Here is a 26,872-nt window from a genome sequence, read left to right as displayed (position 1 = left end):
ATATTTTTCCTTCTTCCTCGATTTTCGTAGTCTTCCAGTTGATCTTTTAATTTATTCAGTTCCAGACTGTCATTTTTGCATCTGTTTGTTTCACCTTCTATGACCTCCATTTTGTTTTCTAAGACAGTTGTTCTTTTATTATTTACTTCCATTTGTCTATGGATATTTAATATTTCTTCCTTCATTTCAGCCATATTGGTCACATTTTCCTTAAGCATTTGTTTTATTTGTCTCAATTCTTCCATAACTTCTGCTTTACTCAATATATCAGGTTCTTCAGCAGGAAGTGGGATCTTACTTGGTGTAATTTGATCCTGCTTCTGTCTTTTTGCTGACATACCAGCCTCATTTTTATTTTGTCTGGTACTTGCCATATTCCTGAATTTATTTTATATTTTTACAGATTTTACCTTGTCCAGAATCTTTATGTTCAATGACTCATAGATTTTCTCTTTGGTATTTATTCTCTCTGAACTTTTATTTAGTTTCATCAGATGGTGGATATTATAAGTTGTCACAGTTTTTTATCACTTTTATTTTTCTATCAGTTATTTTTGATGTCATTCAGCACAGAAGAAAACAATTAGTTTTTTATCTTCAGGGCTTTGCTTTAACACCGTCAGAGGAGACTACATCAAATTGCTATATCTTTATATTTGACAGGCACCAGCCCTCCACAAAATCAGTCTTTTTCTGTTGTTGGCAATTCAATGCTCAATATTCTAGCTTCACTCCTTCCAGTATCTTGCCCTCTATATTTCTCCTTATGTCTTGTAAAGAAAACAGGCGAAGGGTTAACTGATCTTCTTGACTCTTAGCCCTCAGGGTCCCAATTCAGCGCTGGCAGGAGAGGGCTGTTTCAAACCACTACAGTTCTAGAAATAAGTTGACAGTGGTTTCTCATCAAGATCGATCCCTCTTTAACTCCTTTCACTGTTAGTCAATTCAAATTTTCAACTGTCTTTCCTTATCTCCGTGTCACATTAACACAGAGGAAAGCCGGCAAAAAAAAAAAAAAACATCACTGTCTCCTTTCTTTCTTCAATACCAGCGGTATTATTAGATTGTTTCCGTTGAAAGAATTTTTTTTAAATCTCTGTCATTTATCTCCCAATGTCGCGCCGATCTAGCGCTGAGTTGTTTTTGATGTCTTTCAGCACAACCGGTTTTTTATCTTCAAGGCTTTGTTTTAACACCGGTGGGGGAGGGCTACATCAACTGTCATATTTTTATCTTTGACAGGCACTAGCCCTCAACCGAAATCTAAAGGATTCTGTCGTTAGCTAATTCAATATTCAATAGTCTTCCTTTACAAATACTCTTTCCGTATTTTACTTTCAATGTCACTCTTAATAATAGAAAAAGAAACCGGCGAAAGAGTAACTGCTCTCCTTAACTCTCCGCCCCCAGGCTCCGTCTCAGTACCGTAGGAGAGGGCTACTACCAACCGCCACAGCTTCAGAATTGATCGGCACCAGCCTCCCACCAAAATCAGTCTTCTTTTTCTTTTACCGTTGATCAGTTCAAGTATTTAGCAGCCCGCACCCGCACTAGCACAGAGAAAAGCCGGTAAAAAAAAAAAACAGTCTTACTTGTCACCTTCTCCTCAGATTTTTCTCAGTGCCGGTGGAGAAAGTATTATCAAATTTTCTCTGTTGGTAAATATGTATAAGTTTTATCAATCCGCATTAAATTTTCTGTAAAAAATCAACTCAAAGGGGAGGAATTTTATCATTTATTGCCTAGCTGAGAGGAGCGTCGCGATCACACTTCCATCTTGTGTTCGCGTTAAGCCACGCCCCCCAGAAGAAGACTACTTGAAATATACAACATGAATGAGTTTTGACAAACTGGTTTAACCATTTAAACAAAAAACACCTCTTTCCTGAGGCCGACAGGCTTTCCACCTTGTCTCTCCATCATGTCCTACAATGAGGTCCTAGGGTTTGTATACCTGGCCTGAGTCTGAACACTAATAAGTCAAACAAAAAAATTCTTTACCAATCCTAGAAGGACTCATTCAAGACTTACAGTCCCACCCAAATTTCTCAGGATTCTTGTACATCAGACACTACAAAAATTATCTAGATCTTTTGAAACTGTTCCCATCAGTCAGAGAAAGCAATCGATGCTTCTGGGCACCTGCTTCCATACTAGACTCATCCCCATAATCTGCTAACAACTGCTGTTCATATTGAATTGTAGGAACTCCTGGCACAAAACTCCTCTTCTGAACCAGAGATCTAGCTCCGTAACCCTGGCTTGCCTCCAATTCTATCATTGGTCTACAACTACTACATGGTCAACTAGAAACTTCTTCCTAAATGTGTAGGCCTACACATCTGCTCTCTAAGCAAAACAATGACAAGACTAAAGAGGCAAAGGCAGTTTGCAATATGCATCGCTGTCTCTCAGGGAAAGAGGGGGGACTGGGGGAGGTTCTTTCTGGTTCTTGGGTAGAGGTTGGGGAGAGCTGTTTTCTCGGGGGTTTCAGAAAATTGGTTAACACTGTTATTGATGGTACTAAGATGACTTTTGTTCATGAGTTCTGCTGATGGACTGTGCCCTGTCTAGATGTCTGTTCTTTGGGTTGTAACTGCAGTGTTTAAATAAAGAATTACACAAAAAAAGGAAGCAGCCTAGGCTGTATAAGTAGGTTGAAAAGCTATGTATATAAATATTTAAAAGGAGATGCTGCGAGCTGAAATAGAAATACTTCCTTTGAAGTGATTTTAGGAATTTAAAAAATCTAAACAGCTAGCGATTTACCTGGAATTAGTTTTCTTCTAGCCATAGCAGCAGCTCTGTGAGACTCGTATTCGACAAAAGCAAAGCCTCTATTTTTAGTTTTATCAGTTGCACTTGGATATACAATAGCATCCACAACTCCTTCCGTAACCTTCTTCATTTCATCCAAGATTTCTTCTTTTTTCTTTTCTTTTGGAATGGCACCAATAAATAATCTACAATTATCCAAACTCACACAGACACCAATAAATTTCCCAGGTCGAATTTCATAATTATTAAGCATTCTAATTGCAAGTTGTGCTTCCTCTTTAGTGGTGTACATCACAAATGCATAACCTCGATTCTCACCACTGAATTCCATCATAAGTCTGAATTCATATATTTTTCCTGCTCTTTCAAATACAGGAACTAATTCATCTTCATACATATCACGAGGAATCTTTCCCACAAAAACTTCACAACCTCGAGGAGGAGGAGGACCTTCCCATCCTAAGAAATAGAAAATGAAAAATTCATTAATAATAATTCATTGAAAATGTTGTATACACTTTCTAATTTATAAAATAAGATCTTCAAATATTAGTATGTTCTATAAAAAATGTAAACATTGACTATTAAATTGACTCAGTCATAATTAAGTGCTAACGAATAAGCAGACAAAGTAAAAAAAAAACAAAAAACCCCACAACAACAAATATATCTTTCCTACTCACCACAACCCTGGTCTCAAAGTTTTACCCATTTATTAAATTTTTTCTGCTTTTTAGCAAATAAGAGGAAGTAGTTACTAAGCTGCAGTATACGAATTAGAGCTGTAACAAACAGCATATTTGGCCACATGCAAAAAATGAAAATCATACATACACACACAAATACCAAAGAAACATTAGGTTCTTACCTCAATCTTCTTTCTTGTAGATGGGTCTAAAGTCCAGTCTTGTATCTGAACAAACAAGTTGCTTGCAGAAAACTGTCAATCATGTTTTCAACTCCACCTCCATCCCAGGGAGCAGTCTCTCTCTTCTTCTTTTCTTCAGCTCTCCTGAAAGGCAGAGATTTCTCCAGCACCAGACAGATTCCAAGGGCTGAAGGCAGGTGAAACCCAGATAAAGGGCAGAACTTCAGCACCACTAGACATCTACAAGAAAGAAGATTATAGAGGTAAGACTAATCTTTCTTTCTAGTGCACTGTATCTAGTGGTCCTAAACAGTAGGGACAAACCAAAGCAGTCTCCAGCTCAGTTTGCCAACATTGCATTTTGATAAAGGCGTTTACCGAATTTGTCCATCGCTTCACCCTCTCTGCCAAGAGATACAGAAGCATAGACACTAGACCCTGCAGACTTCTAGAGCCTCATGAAGAAGTTGAGGTTTATCGAAACCAGAGATAGGAACCACTCTGTATAAGGACTCAAGCTTCCTAGGAGCCACAGGAATGAATAGTGGAGTTTCTAGATTTTTGTAGATTTTCTCTCTCAAAATATTATGAAGTGGGAACTTCAACAGTTCCTTTGATGGATGGTCATAGTCTAAAGCCTCCAAGAACTGTTTACTATGTTTGGAGTCTGCTTCTAGCAGAATGGCAAGGTCTTCAGATATTGGACGAAGAAATTGTGAAAAAGTGGACCGCTCAGAAAAGATGGCAGGTCCCTGAGAAGAACGTTGAGGTGAATCTGACCTAGAAGAATCCTCATCATCGATGGAGAGTGGTTCCTGCTCAGAGTCTCCCAGTAAGTATGAGTCTTGAATGAAATAGGGATGGTTTCAAAGACTCTGTGTGTGTGTGTGTCGAAGACTCTATGTCGAAGTCTCGAGGTGCTTGATCTTATGAGAGGCCTTCCGGGACCGTACAGAGTCACCTCTCCAGATGTTTGCGTCGAGGACTACTGGCGCCATGGAGATGGATCCGACTACTCCCATGTCGAGTGTCTCCGCGCAGCTGGAGCATCAGTGTGAGGGGCAATCAGTGTCGTGGGCTACTCAGACTGGAGCGGCACCAGGAGAGTCGGTGTCGACATGAGCATAAGCTGTGTCAGCACCAACATTTGAAAATGCTCACCCAGTTCCTCCCGAAGCAAATTGTCAATTTTTTGCTTAAGGGAGAGCACCGGTACCGTTTGCTTTTTTGCCAGTACCACTGGTGCAGTGCTCCGGTCCAGCGATGAGGAGGCTGATTTTGAGGCACTCACCGAGATCGGAACTAGGTGCTTACAGGACTTCTTCGAGGTCGGCATGATTTGGCTCAGTGCCATTTTAACCTGAGTCCCAGATGGAGTAAGGGAAGGCATCTTAGCCGGCTTACTTACAGAGACAGTATGGTACAACACCGAAGGCACGTCAGATGTTACTGGTAGTGTCGATATGTGCGGTGTCGCCTTGGTTGGCGCCACCAGTGTCAGTAGGGATGATGTCGGTTCCCCTTCCATAGCGACACCAAAAAGTTTCTGTTGTTGAAGAATGCAGTTTTTCAAAATCCTCTTCTGAGGGGAAGAACAGCGCGTGCAGGTTTCAAGACGGTGCTACGGCCCCAAACACTGGAGACATCAGCGATATGTGTCAGTCACAGAGATGGGCCGAGCACAGCGACTGCACTTTTTAAAACCCGTCAACGGGCGTGACATGGACTGGACGACCGCCACGGCTAAATTGAAACCGGTGGCCAAGGCAGACAGCAAAGTTGCTTACCTGTAACAGGTGTTCTCCGTAGACAGCAGGGGAATGGAGCCACACTTGTTGGTGAAGACTCTGACTGAGCCAATCGCATCAGACTCTCCCCTAGATATAGTAAGCTTTTGAGCTTACTCAGCATGTGCAGGATTGCCCTGCTCCTCGAGCCTCCTCCCCTGCTCCTGTCAGTTTTGTTCCTAGCATAAAAGAGGAGACGAGGGGATGGTGGGTGGGCAAGTGTGGCTGCATCCCTCTGCTATCTAAGGAGAACACCTATTACAGGTAAGCAACTTTGCTTTCTCCGGAGACAGGTAGGGGAGATGCAGCCCCACTTGTTGGTGAGTCCCAAGCTGAGTAAGCATACGGGAGATGGAAACAGTCTATAATGCAAAGACGTTACGTAAAACTGATTGTCCAAAGCGAATATCTTGAGCTAAACTTTGGTCTAAGCAGTAGTGTTCGGTAAAAGTATGTACAGATGACCAGGTAGCTGCTTTGCAAATGTCCTGTTGAAGTTGCTGCAGCTCACAGCCTATGGGCCCCAATGGAACCATGGGGCTCCAGATGAGCCCTTGTGTAGCAAAAATGTATGCAACGTGAATGCTGAAAATGCAAAATTTGAAGCTGTTGAGCCATGATTCTTGAAGAGAGCATAGCGCCCTGGTAGACCTTGCAGCCTGTAGAATCCAAAAGACGACAGTCCTTATGATGTAGGCAGCTGTCCAGGCCTACCTCGGTAATGAGACCTCGAACGCTATATACTGGTTTCAATAAGTATATATTTATTTATCCAATCAATAACACCTTACAGGAATAAATCATTTAGTATATAGCGTAACAGAAGGTGACCTCTAGGCCTAGAGGTCCTCTGATGTCTGTTCTGACCTCTCCCTTCTAAAGGCCTGGTTTTTATACATTTCTTAGTGGCCAACACCACGTTGGTTTACATCACATGATACATCCTTATTGGTTATTTACTTATGCATTACTGCCTAGCTACATTCATTTATTGGCTATTCTCACCTACGTCATGTTATATGTCCACTCTGTTTTCCGTAAAACCTACCTTTTCCCCGAAATGCCTGTTTCCCCACCATATTAGTATTTCCGAGCACAAGCCCCCCTCCCAACTTTAAACATCTCCGATACTTTCTATTAGATGATTTTTCTTATGAATTCTTTCTTCTGAGAATTCTGTCTTCTGACCATGGCCTGTTTATCTCTTTATGGTATCTGGCTAGGTGGGCCTTGGTGTAAAACCACAGCTAGCCCACAGCCTCAGGACCTGTTGCTTTTTCTCTAGTTTTACTTCTACAGTAGCTAATTGAACTCATAAAACAGCGTATTTCTCCATCTTTGCATGCTCTTCAGTTAATGGTGAAATATCTTTCCATAGTTAATCTACTGTTTCTATCATCTGCAGAGATAGATAAGGTAGATGTCAGTTGCAGGGGATGAGGGCAGTTTTTCTGTAAAGAGAAAAGTGATCTTTGTCTTTCTCCCATCCCCCTTCACCTGGCTTGCTAATGTCAGGACTTACAGGGATGTATCCCACTTCACCTGGCTTGCTAATGTCAGGACTTACAGGGACCAGAGCTTCCATGCTTTATCCTCTCTCACTTACAAAGAGGAGCATTAGTGATGGACCTTGTGGCCTTACCTTTTTTAATGGCTGACTCTGAAACCATCAAATGGTGAGGAAGTTGGAGGGATTCATGCCCAGGTGCCTTATGCACCTGATATTTAATTTGTAGGCGTCTGGACGCCGTGGAAACTGACCATGGTTTTTGCCAATTATGAAGTTGGAGATCTTTGAGGATCTGATACACTGGCAAGGCAATAAGCTTTGTTACTGGAGCCTTACAGGATTGATGGATGGTCTGGAAATCTTTGCTACCTGAGGGAGTTGACCCCAGATTAAGATCCAGAAGAAAAGATACCTTCTATAAAAACTTTGGATAGGACTGCTCCTCAGTGACAGCCTGCTGAGGTAGAGGCAGGTCAGATTCTTCCTCCATATCTAAAGGCTCCTGCTGTTACAGCCATTCTGTGGGAAATGATGGCCCCTGGGTAGATGAGCAGACAGGGGTTCCCAGGCTCCAATCCAGTTGTGGAGCTATGTCAAGTTCAGCTGGGAAGTATATCAGACTATCACAACATCGCTGGCCATTGCTGGCCATTGGTGGGGCTGGCTGGCTGAGGCTCCAAAATAGGAACAGAAGGCACAGGATATGGTTGCTGAAAAAGCACAGTTACTTACCGTAACAGGTGTTATCCAGGGACAGCAGGCAGCTATTCTCACATATGGGTGACGTCATCAGCGAAGCCCGATGTGGAAGCTCGCAAGCAGACTTGCTTGAAGAAACTAGAAGTTTCGAGTCGACCACACTGCACATGTGCGAGTGCTTTCCCGCCCAGCGCAGGGCGCGTCTCCTCAGTTCAGATAGCTAGCAGAGAAGCCAACCAGGGGAGGTGGGTGGGTTGTGAGAATAGCTGCCTGCTGTCCCTGGATAACACCTGTTACGGTAAGTAACTGTGCTTTATCCCAGGACAAAAGGCAGCCTATTCTCACATATGGGTGACCTCCAAGCTAACCAGAATGGGATGGTGGGAGTGTTGACAATTTAGGAGAATAAATTTTGCAATACTGTTTGGCCAAACTGTCCATCCCGTCTGGAGAAAATATCCAGACAATAGTGAGACGTGAAAGTATGAACTGAGGACCAAGTAGCAGCCTTGCAAATCTCCTCAATAGGTGTAGATATGAGGAAAGCTACGGAAGCTGACATTGCTCTGACTTTATGGGCTGACTCTCTACTGTGTAGGGGAAATTCAGCCTGGGCATAGCAGAATGAGATACAAGCAGCCATCCAGTTGGGAGATGGTACGCTTAGAGATAGGATGTCCCAACTTATTGGGATCAAAGGAGACAAAAAGTTTAGGAGCAGTTCTGTGTGGTTTGGTGCGTTCCAAATAGAAGGCAGCTGGAGTCGAAGAAGTAGAAGCCTCGGCTGGAAACCATGGTGTGAAGGAACCTGGAGACTTGGACGAGGCACTGGAAATCGGAATATCCTCGAGGGCCGGCATCGAAGACCTGGAACGAGGAGTTGGTGGTCTTGTCGAGGCCGGAGGGGATCGAGGCTTCGAGGAATGATGCCTGGAAGAATGCCTCGAAGCAGGCCTCGAGTGGTGTCGAGAACTGTACCTCGAACTGGATCTCGAGGACCGAGCAGAGGTCGCCTCGGAAGCAGAAGATCGAAGATCTATAGGCGTGGAAGAGGAGCCTCGAAGCACTTTCGAAGACTGGACAGCCTTGGTAGAGTGTCTGGTCGACGCACTCACATAGAATCTCCTCCATGCGTTTCGTGCTTGGAAGCCAGACCTGACACTCGCAGAGACTCTGCTCCCTGCATCGAGTGTGGAGGATCAAACCGGGGCAAAGGCGGCTCGACCTCGCGGGAGACTGCTGCAGGCCCAGGCTGGAGAAAAGTGAGCAGTGTGGGTCCCATGTTAGTAAGGACTTTAATAATCTGCTCCTCCAAAGAGGTCTGGGACGAAGCCGGCAAGGAGGGTACCGCGTCTGAAACCGGCCCACCTGCCTTGGCTGAAGGGTCCCGCACAGTGGTGTGAGAGTTTCGACTTGGGAGGCTTCGACACTTTAATCACCACTGGCGGAACCGAGTGCTGAGCTATCTGACCTGAAGAGACAGGAGAAGATATCGCAGCAGAGGGTGTTGAAGCAAGAGCCGCTCCAAACGACGAAGGTCTGATGAGGCTCTAGGTGGAAGCAGTAGAGGCAGAGGCTTCGACGGGGGTTGAGGCTGAAGATGCCTTCGATGTCGAGGGATTAGTAGACTCCATCGCGAAGAGGCTATCCACCAGGATGCAACGACGCTTAAAAGCACGAGGCTTAAGTGTTTGGCAAGGCAGGCACAAGATAGGATGATGCTTCGGCCCAAGGCACTTGAGGCAGCATCCGTGAGGGTCCGTGAGAGATATCGTGCGCTTGCACTTGCAACACCGTTTGAAACAGGCAGGGGCATAGACAAAAAGACAGCCGACGCAAAGTTGAAGCCCGCAGGCTGCGGCCGAGCGGCCTGTACCAGACGAACGAACGGAAACCAAATTTTATTTTTTTTTTTAAAGAAAGAAAAGTAAAAACACAGCGATTCGTGAGAAAAATAAAACACAAACCGCAGTGAGAGAAGGCATGAACGTACGAAGTTACCGAAGAGAGCCAAAAAGACAGACTTCTTGGCTCTGCGGAAAACTAAGAACTGAGGAGATGCACTCTGTGCACTGGGCAGGAAGGCACTCATGCATGCGCGGTGTGGGCGACTTGAAACTTCTAGTTTCTTCAAGCAAGTCTGCTTGTGAGGCGTCCGCATCGAGGCTCCTTCGGATGACGTCACCCATATGTGAGAATACCTGCCTGCTTGTCCTGGGATAAAATCCCTAAATCAAATTGAAAAGAATTCCACCAAGATAGACAAGATCACATGCAACCACACAGACTTATGAAGATGCATCACAGGACAGGCTCGAGGGTTTAGGGGTCACGCTCCCCAATCCCTCTGCATGTATTTCTGTAGGGGGTGGGAGAGCAGCCCCCTCCCGATCCAGACCACAGGAGCCAACTTTTCCAAAATGCTAAAACCCAATGGAAATGACCTTTCCCCGGGCTTAATCAGCCACAGAGCCCACCCCCCTGCCCTGGCGAGCTGACCGGTGTGTTTACTGCCTGGGCAGCTGCAGCGCCAGCGCACCCTCCTCTGAAAGACCCCGTCCACGAAGATGCCGTTCTTGCCCAGGCAGCGCAGGTAGAAGTGTGGCTCCTGGAAGCTGAGCTGTAGGTGCCGGTGCAAGATAAAGCTCGAATGGCTCATGTTCACGTCCACTGAGCCCTGGCTTGAGTTGCAGCCTATGGTCACCACCAGCTGCCGCATCAGGGCTCATTAGTGTTGGCGCTCTTCCATTACCGATGGCAGCACGTGTCTTTCTCAAAGTCGAAGGTCCCCCCGCCGGAATTTTCATTGGCTCAGCTAGGGCACAATGGACCAATTGCAAACAACCTCAGAGTTCTAAGGTCGTTTGTGATTGGCCCGTTGTGCTGGAGCTGAACCAATGAAAAAAAAAAAACAACCCCTCAGCAATAGGAGGTCCGGAACCGGCCAAAAAGTAGCCCAAAATATCGGAGAGATTCAGAGAACTGCTGTAGTCCCGTCAACTAGATTTTGAAAGGTAATTGTTGTTTCACTATTTAACAAGTGCCTCTCCAGACTGTCTGTCTGAAATTCACAGCCAGGCGCTCACTTAAATTAGCCGAGCGGAGCGCCCAGCTAAAAGTCGCTAGGAAGAACACTGCAACATTGTATTAGCACTACAAGAAACATACAAAATGAATGTAAATTCTATTTACAAACATAATATATATGCTTACCAGGTGGAGGACCACCAAATTTCCTTTGCCCATTTTCTTGTACCATGTTGTACCCAGTCTTTTCCATTAGAGCCAATAAAGCAGCTTCATTCTGTGTCCCAGTTCGTGCTTTGCTGCATCCATTTGTAATATCTGAACTTTCATCATTCATAATTGCAGCAGCTTTAAAATAGAAAAGCAGAACTGTAACATAACTGAATACAAATTATCCAAAATCCATAAAATTATTTTAATAAAAATGGACTATTTAAGAAGCTGTGTTAAAATGACAGGTTTTAATGTGTTAGTTCCCACAGGATTTACCTGGTTCACAATCATAGCCCAAGGCCATGACCTTTTAAAAAATAATTTTAAAACAGTAATAGATCCTGAGATTTCCCCATGTCTTTCCCTGGTAAATGGACAAAAATAGAAAGGAAGCATCTTTCTAAGCACCCCTGAAAAACATTCCTAATAGTGAGAAAAGTCAGTATCAAAAAATCCCTCAGCTTAACACCGCCCACCACCACCACCCTGAAAGTATTGCTCCTACCAACTACTTTGACCAAAAAAAAACCAAAAGACCCCATATCAACTTTCTCCACTCCAGACTTTCATCCTTCCATGTTTACCGCATGATGCTTTGAAAAGCAGCAATACCCAATTGTTTCCGTCTCAAAACCACTATCAGCAAAAATGGCCCTGTCTAACTCATGATTAGCCAGTGCCTTTACTCACAAATGCTAGGGTAGGGGTGCCCACACTTTTTTGGCTTGCGAGCTACTTTTAAAATGACCAAGTCAAAATGATCTACCAACAATAAAATGTTAACAAAACACAAAGCATAGAAAATGTTAATTATCATTTATATTCAGGGGGTTTTCAGAGGTCAAGGCAATGACTTTAAAATATGCAATGTCACCTCAGTAAAAACTATACAAAAATAGACAAATATAACGCTCTCCTCCCCTTTTACTAAACCACAATAGCAGTTTTTAGTGTAGGGAGCTGCACTGAATGCCCCGAACTACTTCCAAAACTCATAGGCTCCCTTTGCTAAAAAAACACTATTGCGGTTTAGTAAAAGGGACCATAGTGCAAAATATAGACAACAGATATAAATTCTCAAGACAGACACATTTTGATCACTAAATTGAAAATAAAATCATTTTTCCTACCTTTGTTGTCTGGTGATTTCATGAGTTTCTGGTTGCACTTCCTTCTGACTGTGCATCCAATATTTCTTCCCTTCTTTCTGCCTCCTGCATACTTCCTCTCCTCCAGACCTCGTTCCATTCCCCAATCAACATCTCTCTCTGTCCCTCCATGAATCCAACTTTTTCTTCCTCTCTCCCTGCCTGCCCCCTGCCAACCAACACACCCCATTCCCTTCCAAAACTTTAAACCTTTTCTTCCTCTCTCCCTGCCCCCTCCCATTTTTTTCTCTCTCCCTGCCCCCTTTCTTTCTCTCTCCCTGCCCCCTTTCTTTCTTTCTCTCCCTGACCCCCCCTTTCTTTCTTTCTTTCTCCCTGCCCCCCCTTTCTTTCTCTCTCCCTGCCCCCTTTCTTTTTCTCTCTCTGCCCCCCCCCACCACCGCCGATTTCTCCCTGCTTCCCCGATGCCAACGCAGTAACAGACCAAGTGCGTGCAGCCACTGCACAAGCGCCAGGCCCACAAGCCTTCCCTCCTGACGTCAATTCTGATGTCAGAAAGGAAGTTCCAGGCCAGCCAATCGCTGTGGATCTATGGATGGAGATGAAAAAAAGGAAAGATACCAGACCTCCAGGGGAGGGAAGGGAAATGGAAGGGGAGGACAGAGATAGAAGATGGATGGTTAGCATGGAGAAAGAAGAAAGGAGACCCTGGCAAGCAAGTTAACAGAAGACAACCAGAGCCTGGGACCAATAAGATTTGAATAATGACCAGACAACAAAAGGTAGAAAAAATAATTTTATAGTCTTTTTTGTGATTACAATATGTTATATTTGAAAAGTGTATCCTGTCAGAGCTGGTGTTAGACCGCAAACATGAGCTAGGATTTAACAGACACAGAGGAAAAGTATTTTTTGTTTATTTTGTTTACACCATAGCGTCAGTGTGGTTAGGAGAAGGCAAAAGGGGTGAAGAGGCTATAAAATAATTCCACCAGGATGTTTGGGGAAAAAAAACAAACAACACACCCACTTGGGCAGGAAAATTGAATTGAAAAAAATCGATTCAATAAGCTGAATCAAATTGAAATTTTTTTTCCTGACTCAGGCAGCACTAGTGCACAAGATAAGACTTCTTTTGCCTGCCTCCGGATTTGTTTCTGGACTTGCTGGCAGGTCGGCTGGAGGAGTCAATTGTGTGTGCTACCCTGCAGCATCTCTTGGACATCCGAGCAATAGAACCCATTTTCAGAACACGAATTGGGCCTAGGCAGAAACTCCTTATACTTTATTGTGCCAAAGAATTGCTTGAAGGACTTGAGTCCCATTCCGAATCTCTAACTGGTCAATCACTTCCTGCAGATTTCTCATTTCCAAATGGAAACCGTGTCCACAGTCATTGCTGCTTTCTCTCCAGGGATGTTTCTAGCGTCCTTGAATCTTACGGAAGCTTACATCCATATTCCAATCTTTTTGAAGCATCACAGGTTTCTGCGTTTCCATGTTCTACAACAGCATTTCCAGTTCGTGGCTCTTCCCTTTGGGCTTGCGACAACTCCCCGCACTTTCATCAAGGGTGATGGTGGTTGTAGCGGCATTTCTCCATCGGCAGGGTGTCAAGGTCCATCCTTATTTGGACGACTAATTGATCTGGACTCTGTCTCAACACGAGTGCAAACGTGCAGTGGAGATGATAGTGTCTCTGCTACAGCGCTTGGGTTGGATTGTCAACTTTTAAAAGAGCCAGTTGACTGTCACAGATCTTGGGGTATCTGGACCTTCTCTTCAATACCCGGCAAGGTCATGTATTTCTTCCTGAGCCACGCAGACAGAAACTTCAGCAGCAGATCTGTGATCTACTGGGCCTTCCATCTCCCATGGCCTAGCATTGTCTGCAGGTGCTGAGGTCTATGGCAGCCTCCTTGGAGGTGGTCCCCTGGGCCTGAGTGCATATGCGCCCTCTACAGGATTTCCTCCTCTCTTGGTGGTCTTCAGATGCTGTTTCCCTGGACAGAACCAGCTTGCAGCAGTCTGCGCTGATGGCTTCAGGGAGTGTGCTCTCCGCCAGAACAAGTCTCTTCAGATCTCAGAGTAGATCACTCATATGATGGATGCCAAAATACTGAAGGGATAAAGACAGATTGTTCACCCTCTCCAAGGTAGGGAGAACGAGAGGGCACTCTCTAAAGTTGAAAGGGGATAGATTCCATACAAACGTAAGGAAGTTCTTCTTCACTCAGGGAGTGGTAGAAAATTGGAATGCTCTTCCGGAGTCTGTTATAGGGGAAAACACACTCCACGGATTCAAGACAAAGTTGGACAAGTTCCTACTAAACTGGAACGTACACAGGTGAGGCTGGACTCATTTAGAGCACTGGTCTTTGACCTGGGGACGCTGCTTGAGCGGACTGCTGGGCACGATGGGCCACTGTCTGGCCCAGCAGAGGAAATTCTTATGTTCTTATCCTCTGGATAGATTGGAAGAGTTCATCCACCATTACAGAGATTGTCGAAGTGAAGGAGTGATCAAAATGTGTCGACAGGGTGGGTCGAGAAAATGCTTGAGTACCTGATTGTAAAAACCGCTTAGATAACCTCGATAGGCGGTATATAAAATCCTAATAAACTTGAAACTTGAAAAAAGAATTTGAGACCACCGAGATGCGAGAGTCCATTGAGGTGCTCAGAGATGAAGTCTCGCAAATGGAGTAACATGCATCATGGAAGCCATGTGACCCAGCAGTACCATCATTTTCCTAGCTGAGAGTGATGATAGGTGAGAAGCCTGAGTGCAAAGCTGAACCAAATTTTCTAGTCTTTGCTGAGGGAGAAATGCTCTGAGATGAATGGTGTCTAGCAGAGCTCTGATGAATTGCAGATTCTGAGAGGGTTGAAGTTGAGATTTGGAAAAATTGATTTTGAACCCCAATTGCTAAAGGAAGAGAATTGTTAAGCGAGTCGCTGCAATCACCCCTTGAGAGGTTGGATCTTTGATCAGCCAATCGTCCAGATAGAAAAACACCTGGAGACCATGTGTCCCCAATGCAGCTACCACTACCACCAGGCACTTGATGAATACTCTGGAAAAGGATGCAAGGCCAAAGGGCAGGACCTTGTATTGATAATAGAACTGTGCTACTTGAAATCTGAGGAATTTCCCGGAGGTTGGATTAACTGAAAATGTGAGTATTATCTAGAGAGCTTAGCCAGTTGTTGCAATCTAGGAGTATATAAAGTTGCCAGGGACAACATCCAAAACTTTTCCTTCACTAGAAATCTGTTGAGGCCTCTGAGGTCTAAGATTGGACGTAGACCTCCCATCTTCTTTGGGATGAGAAAATACAGGTAGTAAAATCCGTAGTTTCTCTGTGCAGGTGGAACATCTTCTATAGCATTGAGAAGGAGGGATTCTATCTCCCAAAGAAGAAGGGACGTCTGCTGAGGGATGAAAGAAGACTCTCTTGGCGGATGGCCTGGAGGCATAGTGATGAAGTGAAGAGAGTATCCCTCTCGAATGACTTTTAGCACCCAGGGGTCTATGGTTATCAGTTCCCAATGAAGATAATACAGCTGGAGCCGACCTCCATTTGGTTGTGGAAGAGGCTGCAGGCTTTTGAGGAGCTGCTGATTTGAGATTTTTGGTTTTTCTGCTGTGGTCTAGGAGCAGCTGGTTTCAAAGAAAAACATCTTAAGGTGGCTTAAAAGATTTAGTGGAGAAAGTGTCACAGAGGTCTCGGTGGGCGACACATTGGCCTCCAGTGACCACAACATGGTATGGTTCAATCTCAGGAAAGGTTTCACTAAATCTACCACACTGACCAAGGTCCTCAAATTCAAGGACACAAATTTCAAAGAAATGGGAGACTTCGTTCACCAGGCGCTACAAAGCCAAGCAGAAACCGATAACGTGGAAGAAATGTGGTCGACTTTGAAAGCAACCATAGAAGAAGCAACAAACCGCTATGTTAAATCAGTAAGTAAACGGCGAAGGAACAATAAGCCACAGTGGTTTACTGCAGAGATCTCAGACCTCATCAAGGAGAAGAAAAAAGCATTCATCTATTACAAACAATCGGGGAAGCAGGACTCTAGAGCAGACTACCTGGCCAAATCAAAAGCCGTCAAAACAGCAGTCAGGGAGGCTAAATTCCACATGGAGGAGTCTCTGGCAAAGAACATCCAGAAGGGAGATAAATCCTTCTTCAGGTATATCAGTGATAGAAGAAAAAACTCAGGCGGGATTGTACGTCTTAGGAAACCAGACAGAGACTATGTGGAAAAGGATTCGGAAAAAGCCCAACTATTAAATGAATACTTCTGCTCAGTCTTCACCCAAGAAGCGCCGGGGCTCGGCCCTCAGCTACAGACAAGGGTTGGCTCAGTTGACCCGTTTAGTAACTTTGAGTTTACGCCCAGCAGTGTCTATGGTGAGCTGTCAAAGCTCAAGGTTAACAAATAAATGGGGCCGGACAACCTGCACCCCAGGGTGCTTAGGGAGCTGAGTGATGTCTTGGCGGAGCCACTGTCCGCGCTCTTCAACCTCTCCCTTAGTACAGGCAGCGTCCCGTTGGACTGGAGGACGGCTAACGTCATTCCACTCCACAAGAAAGGCTCAAAGATGGAGACAGCAAACTACAGACCAGTGAGTCTAACATCGATAGTGAGCAAACTAATGGAAACTCTAATCAAACACCAATTAGATAAGATCCTGGATGAGGAGAATCTACGGGATCCCCGACAACATGGATTTACTAAGGGGAGATCCTGCCAATCCAACCTGATCAGCTTCTTTGACTGGGTGACGGGGAAGCTGGATATTGGGAAGTCCCTGGACATCGTGTACCTGGACTTTAGCAAAGCATTCGATAGCATACCACACCGCAGATTGCTGAGCAAGATGAGTTCTATAGGATTAGGTGACACATTGACGCAATGGGTTGGGAACTGGCTTGGAGGTCGGCTTCAAAGGGTGGTGGTGAATGGCACCCCTCCGAAATGACGGAGGTGATCAGTGGAGTGCCACAGGGCTCAGTCTTGGGCCCAATCCTATTCAACATCTTTATAAGGGACTTGGCAGAAGGGCTTCGAGGTAAAATAACATTATTCGCTGATGACGCCAAACTAAGTAATGTAGTGGGCAAATGCACAACAGACGGAGATTCAATGCCCGACAACATGATGCACGACCTACTCCTACTGGAGCAATGGTCTAGGACATGGCAACTCAGCTTCAATGCCAAAAAATGCAAAGTTATGCACCTGGGCAGCCAAAATCCATGCAAGTCTTATACCCTGGCGAGATCCTAGCAATAATGGTAGCAGAATGAGACTTGGGGGTAATCGTCAGTGAGGACATGAAGTCTGCCAATCAAGTGGAGCAGGCTTCGTCCAAGGCAAGACAAATCATGGGCTGCATACGAAGGGGTTTCGTCAGTCGTAAGGCGGACATCAATATGCCATTGTATAGATCCATGGTGAGGCCCCACCTGGAATACTGTGTGCAATTCTGAAGGCCGCATTATCGCAAGGATGTGCTGAGACTGGAGACGGTGCAGAGAATGGCCACCGGATGGTCTCGGGACTCAAGGATCTTCCATACGAAGAACGGCTTGACAAATTACAGCTATACTCGCTCGAGGAGCGCAAAGAGAGGGGAGACATGATCGAGACGTTCAAGTATCTTATGGGCCGCATCGAGGCGGAGGAAGATATCTTCTTTTTCAGGGGTCCAACGACAACAAGAGGGCATCCGTGGAAAATCAGGGGCGGGAAACTACGAGGTGACACCAGGAAATTCTTTTTCACTGAAAGAGTGGTTGATCGCTGGAATAGTCTCCCACTACAGGTGATTGAGGCCAGCAGCGTGCCTGATTTTAAGGCCAAATGGGATCGGCACATGGGATCTATTCACAGGGCAAAGGTAGGGGAGGGACATTAAGGTGGGCAGACTAGATGGGCCGTGGCCCTTATCTGCCGTCTATTTCTATGTTTCTATGTTTCTAAGGCTTAGATTTGGATTTAACCAAAGCATCCCAATGTTTCTCATAATCAGTGAGCTTTTGTGTGGCATTTTCAATAGTCACCAAACAATTCCTCCCCCAAGCAGGGGATATTGGCTAATCTGTCCTGAAGACTGATGTTCATATCTGAGACTCTTAGCTGACATAGCTGAGGCTCTTGAAAATAATTCAAACACATCATAAGCCAATCTTGCCATATATCTTCTAGCTAGGGCAAGGGTATGAGATATGATGAAATTCCTGTAAATGTTGTTGATGAACGTATCTATCAAAAGAAGGCAATTTCTTAAGAAGGTGCTTTACATAGCAGGAAATATAGAAATTGTAATTTAGAACTCTATTCGCCAAAATAGAATTTTGGTACCTGCAACGTCCAAATTTGTCCATAGTGCGCCTTCACGCCCTGGTGGTATCGAGGCATAGACTCTCGATGAAGTAGATGTTTTCAAAGTTGACTCTACCACTTGTGACTGGTGCTGAAGCTGTGATTTATCAAAACCCGGAGAAGAAAATATTTTATATAGAACAGGGGTGTCAAACTCAAATCACATAAGGGACCGAAATCTAAAACACAGCCTAAGTCATGGGCCAGATTTTTTTATTAAGATACTTACCCCCCTCCTTTGTCGACGCGCAGTGTGGACCCCAGTGCATCAGATCAATCGCCGCCACCAAACCCCACACTGCGCGCCCAATCGGTGTTCCTTCTGTTTAGGGAATTGCTGCCTTCCTACTTATGCATGCCATTTCCCCTCATTTGCATGGGCAGATCGGATCGGGTGGGAGATTGATCGGGGAATGCTCGCAAACTGGTCGAGACTAGATGCACATCTCCTTACGAGAGACATAGAAGGATATGGGTGACTAAAAATTACACCAGGTGTACACCTGGCAGGGCCTCCGAGTGTGCGGATCGCCGGACTTGATGGACCGAAAGTCTGATCCCGAGATGGCGCTTCTTATGTTCTTAGTCTTAGTAGAAGTATGGGGATACAACCTCTCCAACTACAGGCCAACTACAAAATAAGTAAGACTTTTCCTCTCTTTTAAGACCTAGTTCACGCTTGCTGTCTAGCACCAGCTCTGGCAGGATACACATTTCAAATTTGATATATTGTAATCGCAAAATAGAAAATAAAATTATTTTTTCTACCTTTTGTTGTCTGGTCATTTTGCTTTTAATCCCAGTTTCTCTTTCTGATTTTGTCTATCTTCTAATTATTCCAGTGCCTGCTGTCCATTTTTTTCTCTTCTTCTCTCTTGCTCTAGTCTTTGTCTCTAGCATATTGATTTTTCCCTTTCAACTTTTCTCCTTTTTTCTTTTCTGCCTCTGTCCACTCAAATCTTGCCCTCTTTCTCATCTTTCTCCTTTTAAAATTTTCATTTACCTATCAATTTTCCATCTTCTCTTATTCTGTAGCTCTCCCATTTCCCATCTCACTCTTTTCCCAGCCTCCTATTTCGTTCTATCTCTCCTCCTCTCTCCTCTTGGTCTAACATTTTGCTCTCTCTTTTCTGTTGTTCTTCTTCCCTCCCCCTTGATGCTGAATGAGATGGAAGGAAAAAAAAAGAGAGAGAGAGAGATGCTGTATCTCTTTCTCCCTTCTACCACCAGGCCTAACATTTCTCCCTCTTTTCCATCTCTAGTTCCAACTTCTCTCTTTCCCTTCCCAATGCCCCCATCCCATCTCTCCCCTTGTATGATTGCCTGCCTCCCTCCATCCCCCCAGGTCCACCATTTCTCCCTTTCTCTTCCCAACGGTTCTCTCTTCAAGTATCTTCTTCCCACTTCCTTCACACTACCCCAGGTCCAACCTCTCTCCCTTCATCTTGCTCTCCTTTCAGCCCAGCTTGCTCTTCCCTCCAGCGCCAATCCCTCTCTCCTCACAGCCTAGCTTGCCTTTCCCTCTAGCGCTGGTCCCTCTCTCCTTACAGCCCAGCATGTCTTTCCTTCCAGCGCCGGTCCCTCTCTCCTCACAGACCGGCATATCTTTCCCTCCAGCACCGGTCCGATGTCGCCACCAAGCCGAGGAATCTGTCAGCCTCAGCAATTCAGGAATGTTGTATGTGGCTCCTCCTCCTGCTTTTCGCCTGCCGTGGTCCGTCTCCGATGATGTGCAACTTCCTGTTTCCGACCGGGTGGACCTCGGCAGATGGAAGACAGGAGAGGGAGCCATGAACAACACTGCCAAATTGCTGCCAAAGCCGGCAGACTTTCCGGCATGATGGTGACGTCAGACTGGCGTGAAAGGAAGTACCAACACTGGAAAACAGCCAACGTCGTTCCTCTACATAAAAAGGGTTGCAAGGCTGAGGCTGCGAACTATAGACCGGTAAGCCTCACCTCAATAGTGTGCAAACTCATGGAAACACTAATTAAATATAAATTAGATACGATCCTGAACGAGGGAAATCTCCGGGATCCCAGCCAACATGGATTCACCAAGGGTAGGTCATGCCAGTCCAATCTAATCAGCTTCTTTGACTGGGTAACAAGAAGACTGGACTCAGGAGAGTCCTTGGACGTCGTGTACCTGGACTTCAGCAAAGCGTTTGACAGCGTCCCACACCGCAGGCTGCTGAACAAGATGAAATCGATGGGATTAGGAGAGACTCTAACTGCATGGGTTAAAGATTGGCTTAGTGGCAGACTTCAGAGGGTGGTGGTTAATGGTACCTTCTCTAAAATGTCAGAGGTGACTAGCGGAGTGCCACAGGGTTCAGTCCTGGGCCCACTCCTCTTCAACATATTCATTGGGGATCTGACTCAAGGGCTTCAAGGCAAGATAACCTTATTCGCTGATGACGCCAAACTATGCAATATAGTAAACGGCTATAATCTACAGGATGCTATGGAGCAAGACCTGCGTACTTTAGAAAGATGGTCCTTGATCTGGCAGCTGGGCTTCAACGCCAAGAAATGTAAGGTCATGCATCTCGGTAACGGAAATCCTTGCAGAACCTACACCCTGAATGGAGAAACTTTAACCAGGACTACAGAAGAACGAGACTTAGGAGTAATAATCAGTGCTGACATGAAAGCAGCCACTCAAGTGGAGAAGGCTTCATCTAAAGCACGGCAGATGATAGGTTGTATCAAGAGAAGCTTCGTCAACAGGAAACCTGAAGTCATGATGCCATTGTACAGAGCCATGGTGAGACCTCATCTGGAATACTGTGTGCAATTCTGGAGGCCACATTACCGTAAGGATGTGCTCAGAATTGAATCGGTTCAGCGGATGGCCACCAGGTTGGTCTCGGGGCTAAAGGGTCTCCCGTACGAAGAAAGACTGAGCAAATTGCAGCTCTACACTCTCGAAGAGCGTAGGGAGAGGGGAGACATGATTGAGACATTTAAGTACATCACGGGACGGGTCGAGGTGGAAGATGATATCTTTCTTCTCAAGGGACCCTCGACCACAAGAGGACATCCGCTCAAACTCAAGGGAGGGAAGTTTCGTGGAGACGCCAGGAAGTACTTCTTCACGGAGAGAGTGATTGAGCATTGGAACAAGCTTCCAGTACAGGTGGTCGAGGCACGCAGCATCCCAGACTTCAAGAACAAATGGGATACCTATGTGGGATCCCTACGAGGTCATGCCAAGGGATAGGGTCACTAGGACTTGAATGAGCGGGTCAGTAGAGTGACAGTATAATTAAATTGTACTTTAGGGGGTCAGTAGACTTAAGAGGGTGGGTAAATGGTGTGGGCAGACTTGATGGGCTATAGCCCTTATCTGCCGTCAACTTTCTATGTTTCTATGTTTCTATATGCTGGGCTCTGAGAAGGGGGAATTTGGGAGCATTGCCGCAGGCCACATAAAAAGGCCAGGCAGGCCGGATTCAGCCCACGGTCCTTGTGTTTGACCCATGTGATATAGAGCGTCCAATAATCTGGGAGCCACTGTAATGATTAGGGGCTTTACCCAGTTCTTGTGAAGAGTCTCTGAGATTACCATGCAAAGGTAGCCTGAGAAATTCATTAGGAGGCTCATCATAATCTGAAGCCTCCAAGAATTCAGCACTGTAGGCAGAGTCAGCTTCTAGCTTAACTGGGAGCTCTTTGCCCAACTGCCGAATAAATTTTGTAAAGGAAAGTCTTTTAGTAGGAGATTTAGCCCTTGGAGACTTTTTCGAGGTACTGTCATAAGTCTCTGTTGTAGACTCGAGTAAGTCCTCAGCTGAGTCAGACTGTAAATCAGTCATAAAAAGGCTTTGGTGAAGAAGTGCATTGAGAGGATCGATGCCGAGGAGGATGAACGACATGACACTCTTTTACGCTTGGAAGACCGTGAATGAGAGCGGTGCTTTCTTTTCGAAATTCCTGAAGAACGATGCTTACTGGCCTTGGAGCGTTGAGATGAGAAGGAAGAATGACAATGCCTCTATGAACTGGAGTGGGGCCTCGATGGAGAACTGGACCTACGATGTGGTCTACGTTTAGGCGTGGAACGTTGATACTGCTCTGGAGAGCCAGCTGGATCGGTACTGAGGGAGTCAATGTTTGTGTAAAGAATTTACTTCATAAACAAAGGGAGATATTGAATGATAGAATCTGTGATAAAAGATTCAACAATATTGCCAATCTATCACAGCTCTTCTTATATATATAATCTTCTAATTTAATAGTAAAGTGCTCAGACCACATAACCTTTAATTAGATGATAACACCTAACTGTGGTTATTATAGGGACCATCATTGCCTTTACTGTTCCTAACCCAACCCTAAACACACAAATAATTGTAAAATGACTTATCTGAAATCTATCAAGTTGGGAGTTCGGTAACCACAGTTTCCAAGTTTCAAGTTTATTAAGATTTTATATACCGCCTATCAAGGTTATCTAAGCGGTTTTACAATCGGGTACTCAAGCATTTTCCCTATCTGTCCTGGCAGGCTCACAATCTATCTAACGTACCTGGGGCTCTGGAGGATTAAGTGACTTCCGAATGTGCCTGTGCCCAGTGCTCAAAAATGTGCAGCAGTGCTAGTGTAAAAACTTAAATCACCAAATTAAAATCCATGGCCCCCCAACTCGAGTTTCAGCTCTTCAACAGGAGGGGTCACTATTAAGATCATTAAAACATATAAAGCATCATCATTCATATAACTTTATTTGCGTTATCAATCTTATATTCTCTATCACTTCTCTATACCTTAAATTGCTCATTCATAACTACCTAAAAAGCTTAATCTCGTACCTTATATCGGCAACAAATGCTCAGAATGGAACAACGATAAAGGGGCTCCTCTCTAAACAACGTCTCCAGATCCGCTCTTTATAAAGCTATATTTCAGCTGGCCGGAAAGCACAGTTACATACCGTAACAGGTGTTATCCAGGGACAGCAGGCAGCTATTCTCACATATGGGTGATGTCATCGACAGAGCGTGGATGCGGACGCTTCACAAGCAGACTTGCTTGAAGAAACTCGAAGTTTCAAGTCGCCTGCACCGCACATGCACGAGTGCCTTCCCGCCCAGCGTAGGGCACATCACCTCAGTTCAGATAGCTAGCAGAGAAGCCAACCAGGGGAGGTGGGTGGGTTGTGAGAATAGCTGCCTGCTGTCCCTGGATAACACCTGTTACAGTAAGTAACTGTGCTTTATCCCAGGACAAGCAGGCAGCCTATTCTCACATATGGGTGACCTCCAAGCTAACCAGATTTGGATGGTGGGAGTGTTGGCAATTTAGGAGAATAAATTTTCTAATACTGTTTGGCCAAATTGTCCATCCCGTCTGGAGAAAGTGTCCAGACAATAGTGAGAAGTGAAGGTATGAACTGAGGACCAAGTAGCAGCTCTACAAATTTCCTCAATAGGTGTAGATCTGAGGAAAGCTACTGAAGCTGCCATAGCTCTAACCTTATGGGCTGTGACTTTACTGTGTAGGGGTAATCCAGCCTGGGCATAGCAGAATGAGATACAAGCAGCCATCCAGTTGGAGATGGTACGCTTAGAAATAGGATGGCCCAACTTATTGGGATCGAAGGAGAGAAAAAGTTGAGGAGCAGTTCTGTGTGGTTTGGTGCATTCCAAATAGAAGGCCAAAGCACGTTTACAGTCTACAGTATGAAGAGCAACTTCTCCAGGATGAGAATGAGGCTTTGGAAACAACTTTGGAAGAACAATGGATTGGTTTAGATGAAATTCCGAGACCACTTTAGGGAGGAATTTAGGATGAGTACGAAGAACCACTTTGTCATGATGGAACACTGTGAATGGTGGGTCAGCAACTAAAGCTTGCAGCTCACTGACTCGTCGAGCAGAAGTGAGGGCTATGAGAAACACCACTTTCCAAGTGAGATACTTCAGATGAGCCTTGTCAATTGTTTCAAATGGAGGCTTCATTAGTTGAGTAAGGACAATATTGAGGTCCCAAACCACAGGAGGCGGTTTGAGAGGAGGTTTAACATTGAAAAGTCCTTTCATGAATCTGGAAACCTTTGGATGATCAGAGAGGGGTTTCCCTTCAATAGGCTGACGGAAAGCCGCAATTGCACTGAGATGGACTCGGATAGATGTAGACTTGAGGTCAGAATTGGATAAATGCAAAAGGTAGTCTAAAACAGAAGATAAGGAGGAATGCTGAGGCTCCTTATGATGAGAAAAACACCACGAAGAAAATCTAGTCCACTTTTGGTGATAGCATTGTCTAGTGGTAGGCTTCGTAGAAGCTTCTAAAACATCTCTTACAGATTGAGAAAACTGAAGAGGGGTTATGTTGAGAGGTACCAAGCTGTCAGGTGTAGAGACTGCAGGTTGGGATGAAGCAGAGATCCTTGACTCTGTGTAAGCAGAGAATGAAAAACTGGTAGAAGGTATTGCTCCCTGCTGCTGAGTTGAAGGAGAAGGGAGTACCAAGGTTGTCTCGGCCACCGAGGAGCTATCAGAATCATGGTGGCATGATCGTTCTTCAACTTGACCAGAGTCTTGAGAATGAGAGGGAATGGAGGGAATGCATAGAGGAAAAGATTCGACCATTCCAGAAGAAAAGCATCTGCCTCGAGGCGATGAGGAGAGTATATCCTGGAGCAGAATTAAGGCAGCTTGTAGTTGTGGGGAGCTGCAAAAAGGTCTATCTGAGGCTTTCCCCACTGTGAAAAAATGTTTTGAAGAGGGGCGGAATGGAGTGTCCATTCGTGAGGTTGCAGGAGACGACTCAAGTTCTTCGCCAAGCAATTCTTCGCCCCTTGAATGTAGACAGCTTTGAGGAAGGTGTTGTGGCGGATTGCCCAGTCCCAAACCGTTCGAGATCTTGACAAAGGGAGGCAGATCCCGTCCCCCCTTGTTTGGTTGTCCGTCCGAATGAGGACTACTTGGTCGTGAAGCAGATGTTGAAAAGCATTGAGAGCTTTGAGGATCGCTCTGAGTTCCAACAGATTGATATGAGACTGACGATCCGTACTGGTCCAGAGGCCTTGAGTACGGAGACCATCGAGATGAGCGCCCCAAGCGTAGGTCGTAGAGTCTTTCGTGAGAACCTTCTGATGGGGGGGGCGTTTGAAAAAACAAGCCTCTGGAAAGATTGGAAGAGAGCATCCAACGGAGAGACTTTTTCATTGAAGGAGTGACTGAGATGTGTTGAGAAGGAGGGTCACAAACTTGCGTCTATTGAGATGCCAGGGTCCACTGAGGAATTCTGAGGTGAAGTCTGGCAAAAAGAGTCACGTGTACTGTGGGGGCCATGTGACCCAGAAGTACCATCATGTGTCTCGCTGAGATGGAAGAGCGGGAAGACACTGTATGACAGAGTTGAAGAAGAGCTTCCAGACGTTGTTGTGGAAGGAATGCTCTGAGTTGGACAGTGTTCAGAACAGCTCCAATGAACTGTAGTTGTGATTTGGGAAAGTTGATTTCGAATCCCAGACTTTGTAGGAACCAGGTAGTCCGTTGGGTCGCTACAATAACCCCTTGAGATGTGGAATCTTTGATGAGCCAGTCGTCTAGGTAGGGAAATACCTGAAGACCTTAGAGCTGCTGCTATTACTACCAAGCACTTGGTGAACACTCTGGGAGATGAGGCCAGGCCAAAGGGTAGTACTATGTATTGAAAATGCAGATTCCCCACCCGAAATCTGAGGTACCGACGGGAGGCCGGATGAATGGGAATATGAGTGTAGGCCTCCTTGAGATCCAGAGAGCATAACCAGTTGTTCTGCTTGAGAAGAGGGTAAAGGGAAGCCAGAGCCAACATTCAAAACTTTTCTTTGACCAGAAATTTGCTGAGAGCCCTGAGATCCAGAATGGGTCACAGATCGCCCGTCTTCTTCGGAACAAGGAAATAATGGAAGTAAAAACCCCTGTTTTGCTGCTCCAAGGGAACTGGTTCGATGGCATGGAGACGAAGCAGAACTTCAGCTTCCTGAAGAAGAAGGGCGGTCTGGGATGGATTGGAAGGATACTCTCTTGGAGGAAGCTGTGGTAGAATCTGAGAGAAATGAAGAGAGTATCCTTCCCTGATGATGGAAAGTACCTAGAGGTCGGATATAATTATCGTCCATCGCTGGTAAAAATGATGGAGACGACCTCCTATAGGGGGAAAATGAGACAGAATCAGAACGGTGGAGGTTATGCTCTGTTTTAAACAGTCAAAAAGGCTGAGTAGCCCTATCAATATGGCTTTCGTCCTAACTTCAGCACCGAATCCCTATTGTCTTCCCTGATTTCAAGGGTTCAACAACTTCACTCTCGAAACAAGTTCGCTGTCCTTCTACAACTTGACCTTTCTGCTGCTTTCGACGTTGTTCACCATGATATTCTTGTTTACCAACTCTCTGAGATAGGTATCAACTCCACAGTCCTAGGTTGGTTCTCTAAATTCCTCCGTTCTCGTTCTTACATTGTTAACATGAATGGCACCTCAT

General features: G+C 45.3%; 1 protein-coding gene across 3 annotated transcripts in view; it reads right to left on the bottom strand.

Moving 5' to 3' along the window:
* The window catches only part of RBM46 (RNA binding motif protein 46), a 144,609-nt gene that overhangs the window by 71,649 nt on the left and 46,088 nt on the right, over positions 1–26,872 (bottom strand). For all 3 annotated transcript variants that reach the window (XM_033937983.1, XM_033936296.1, XM_033937180.1), the window contains 2 exons: positions 10,856–11,017; positions 2,770–3,237 (listed from right to left, as the gene is read on the bottom strand). In XM_033937983.1, coding sequence (XP_033793874.1) covers positions 2,770–3,237; positions 10,856–11,006 — 619 coding nt within the window. In that variant the 5' untranslated portion in view covers positions 11,007–11,017. The remainder of the gene's footprint in view (positions 1–2,769; positions 3,238–10,855; positions 11,018–26,872) is intronic.

This window comes from Geotrypetes seraphini, chromosome 1 (assembly GCF_902459505.1).
Source record: "Geotrypetes seraphini chromosome 1, aGeoSer1.1, whole genome shotgun sequence".
NCBI lineage: Eukaryota > Metazoa > Chordata > Amphibia > Gymnophiona > Dermophiidae > Geotrypetes > Geotrypetes seraphini.
The sequence above is the reverse complement of the archived record's forward strand: the minus strand, read 5'-3'. Positions and strand labels throughout refer to the sequence as shown.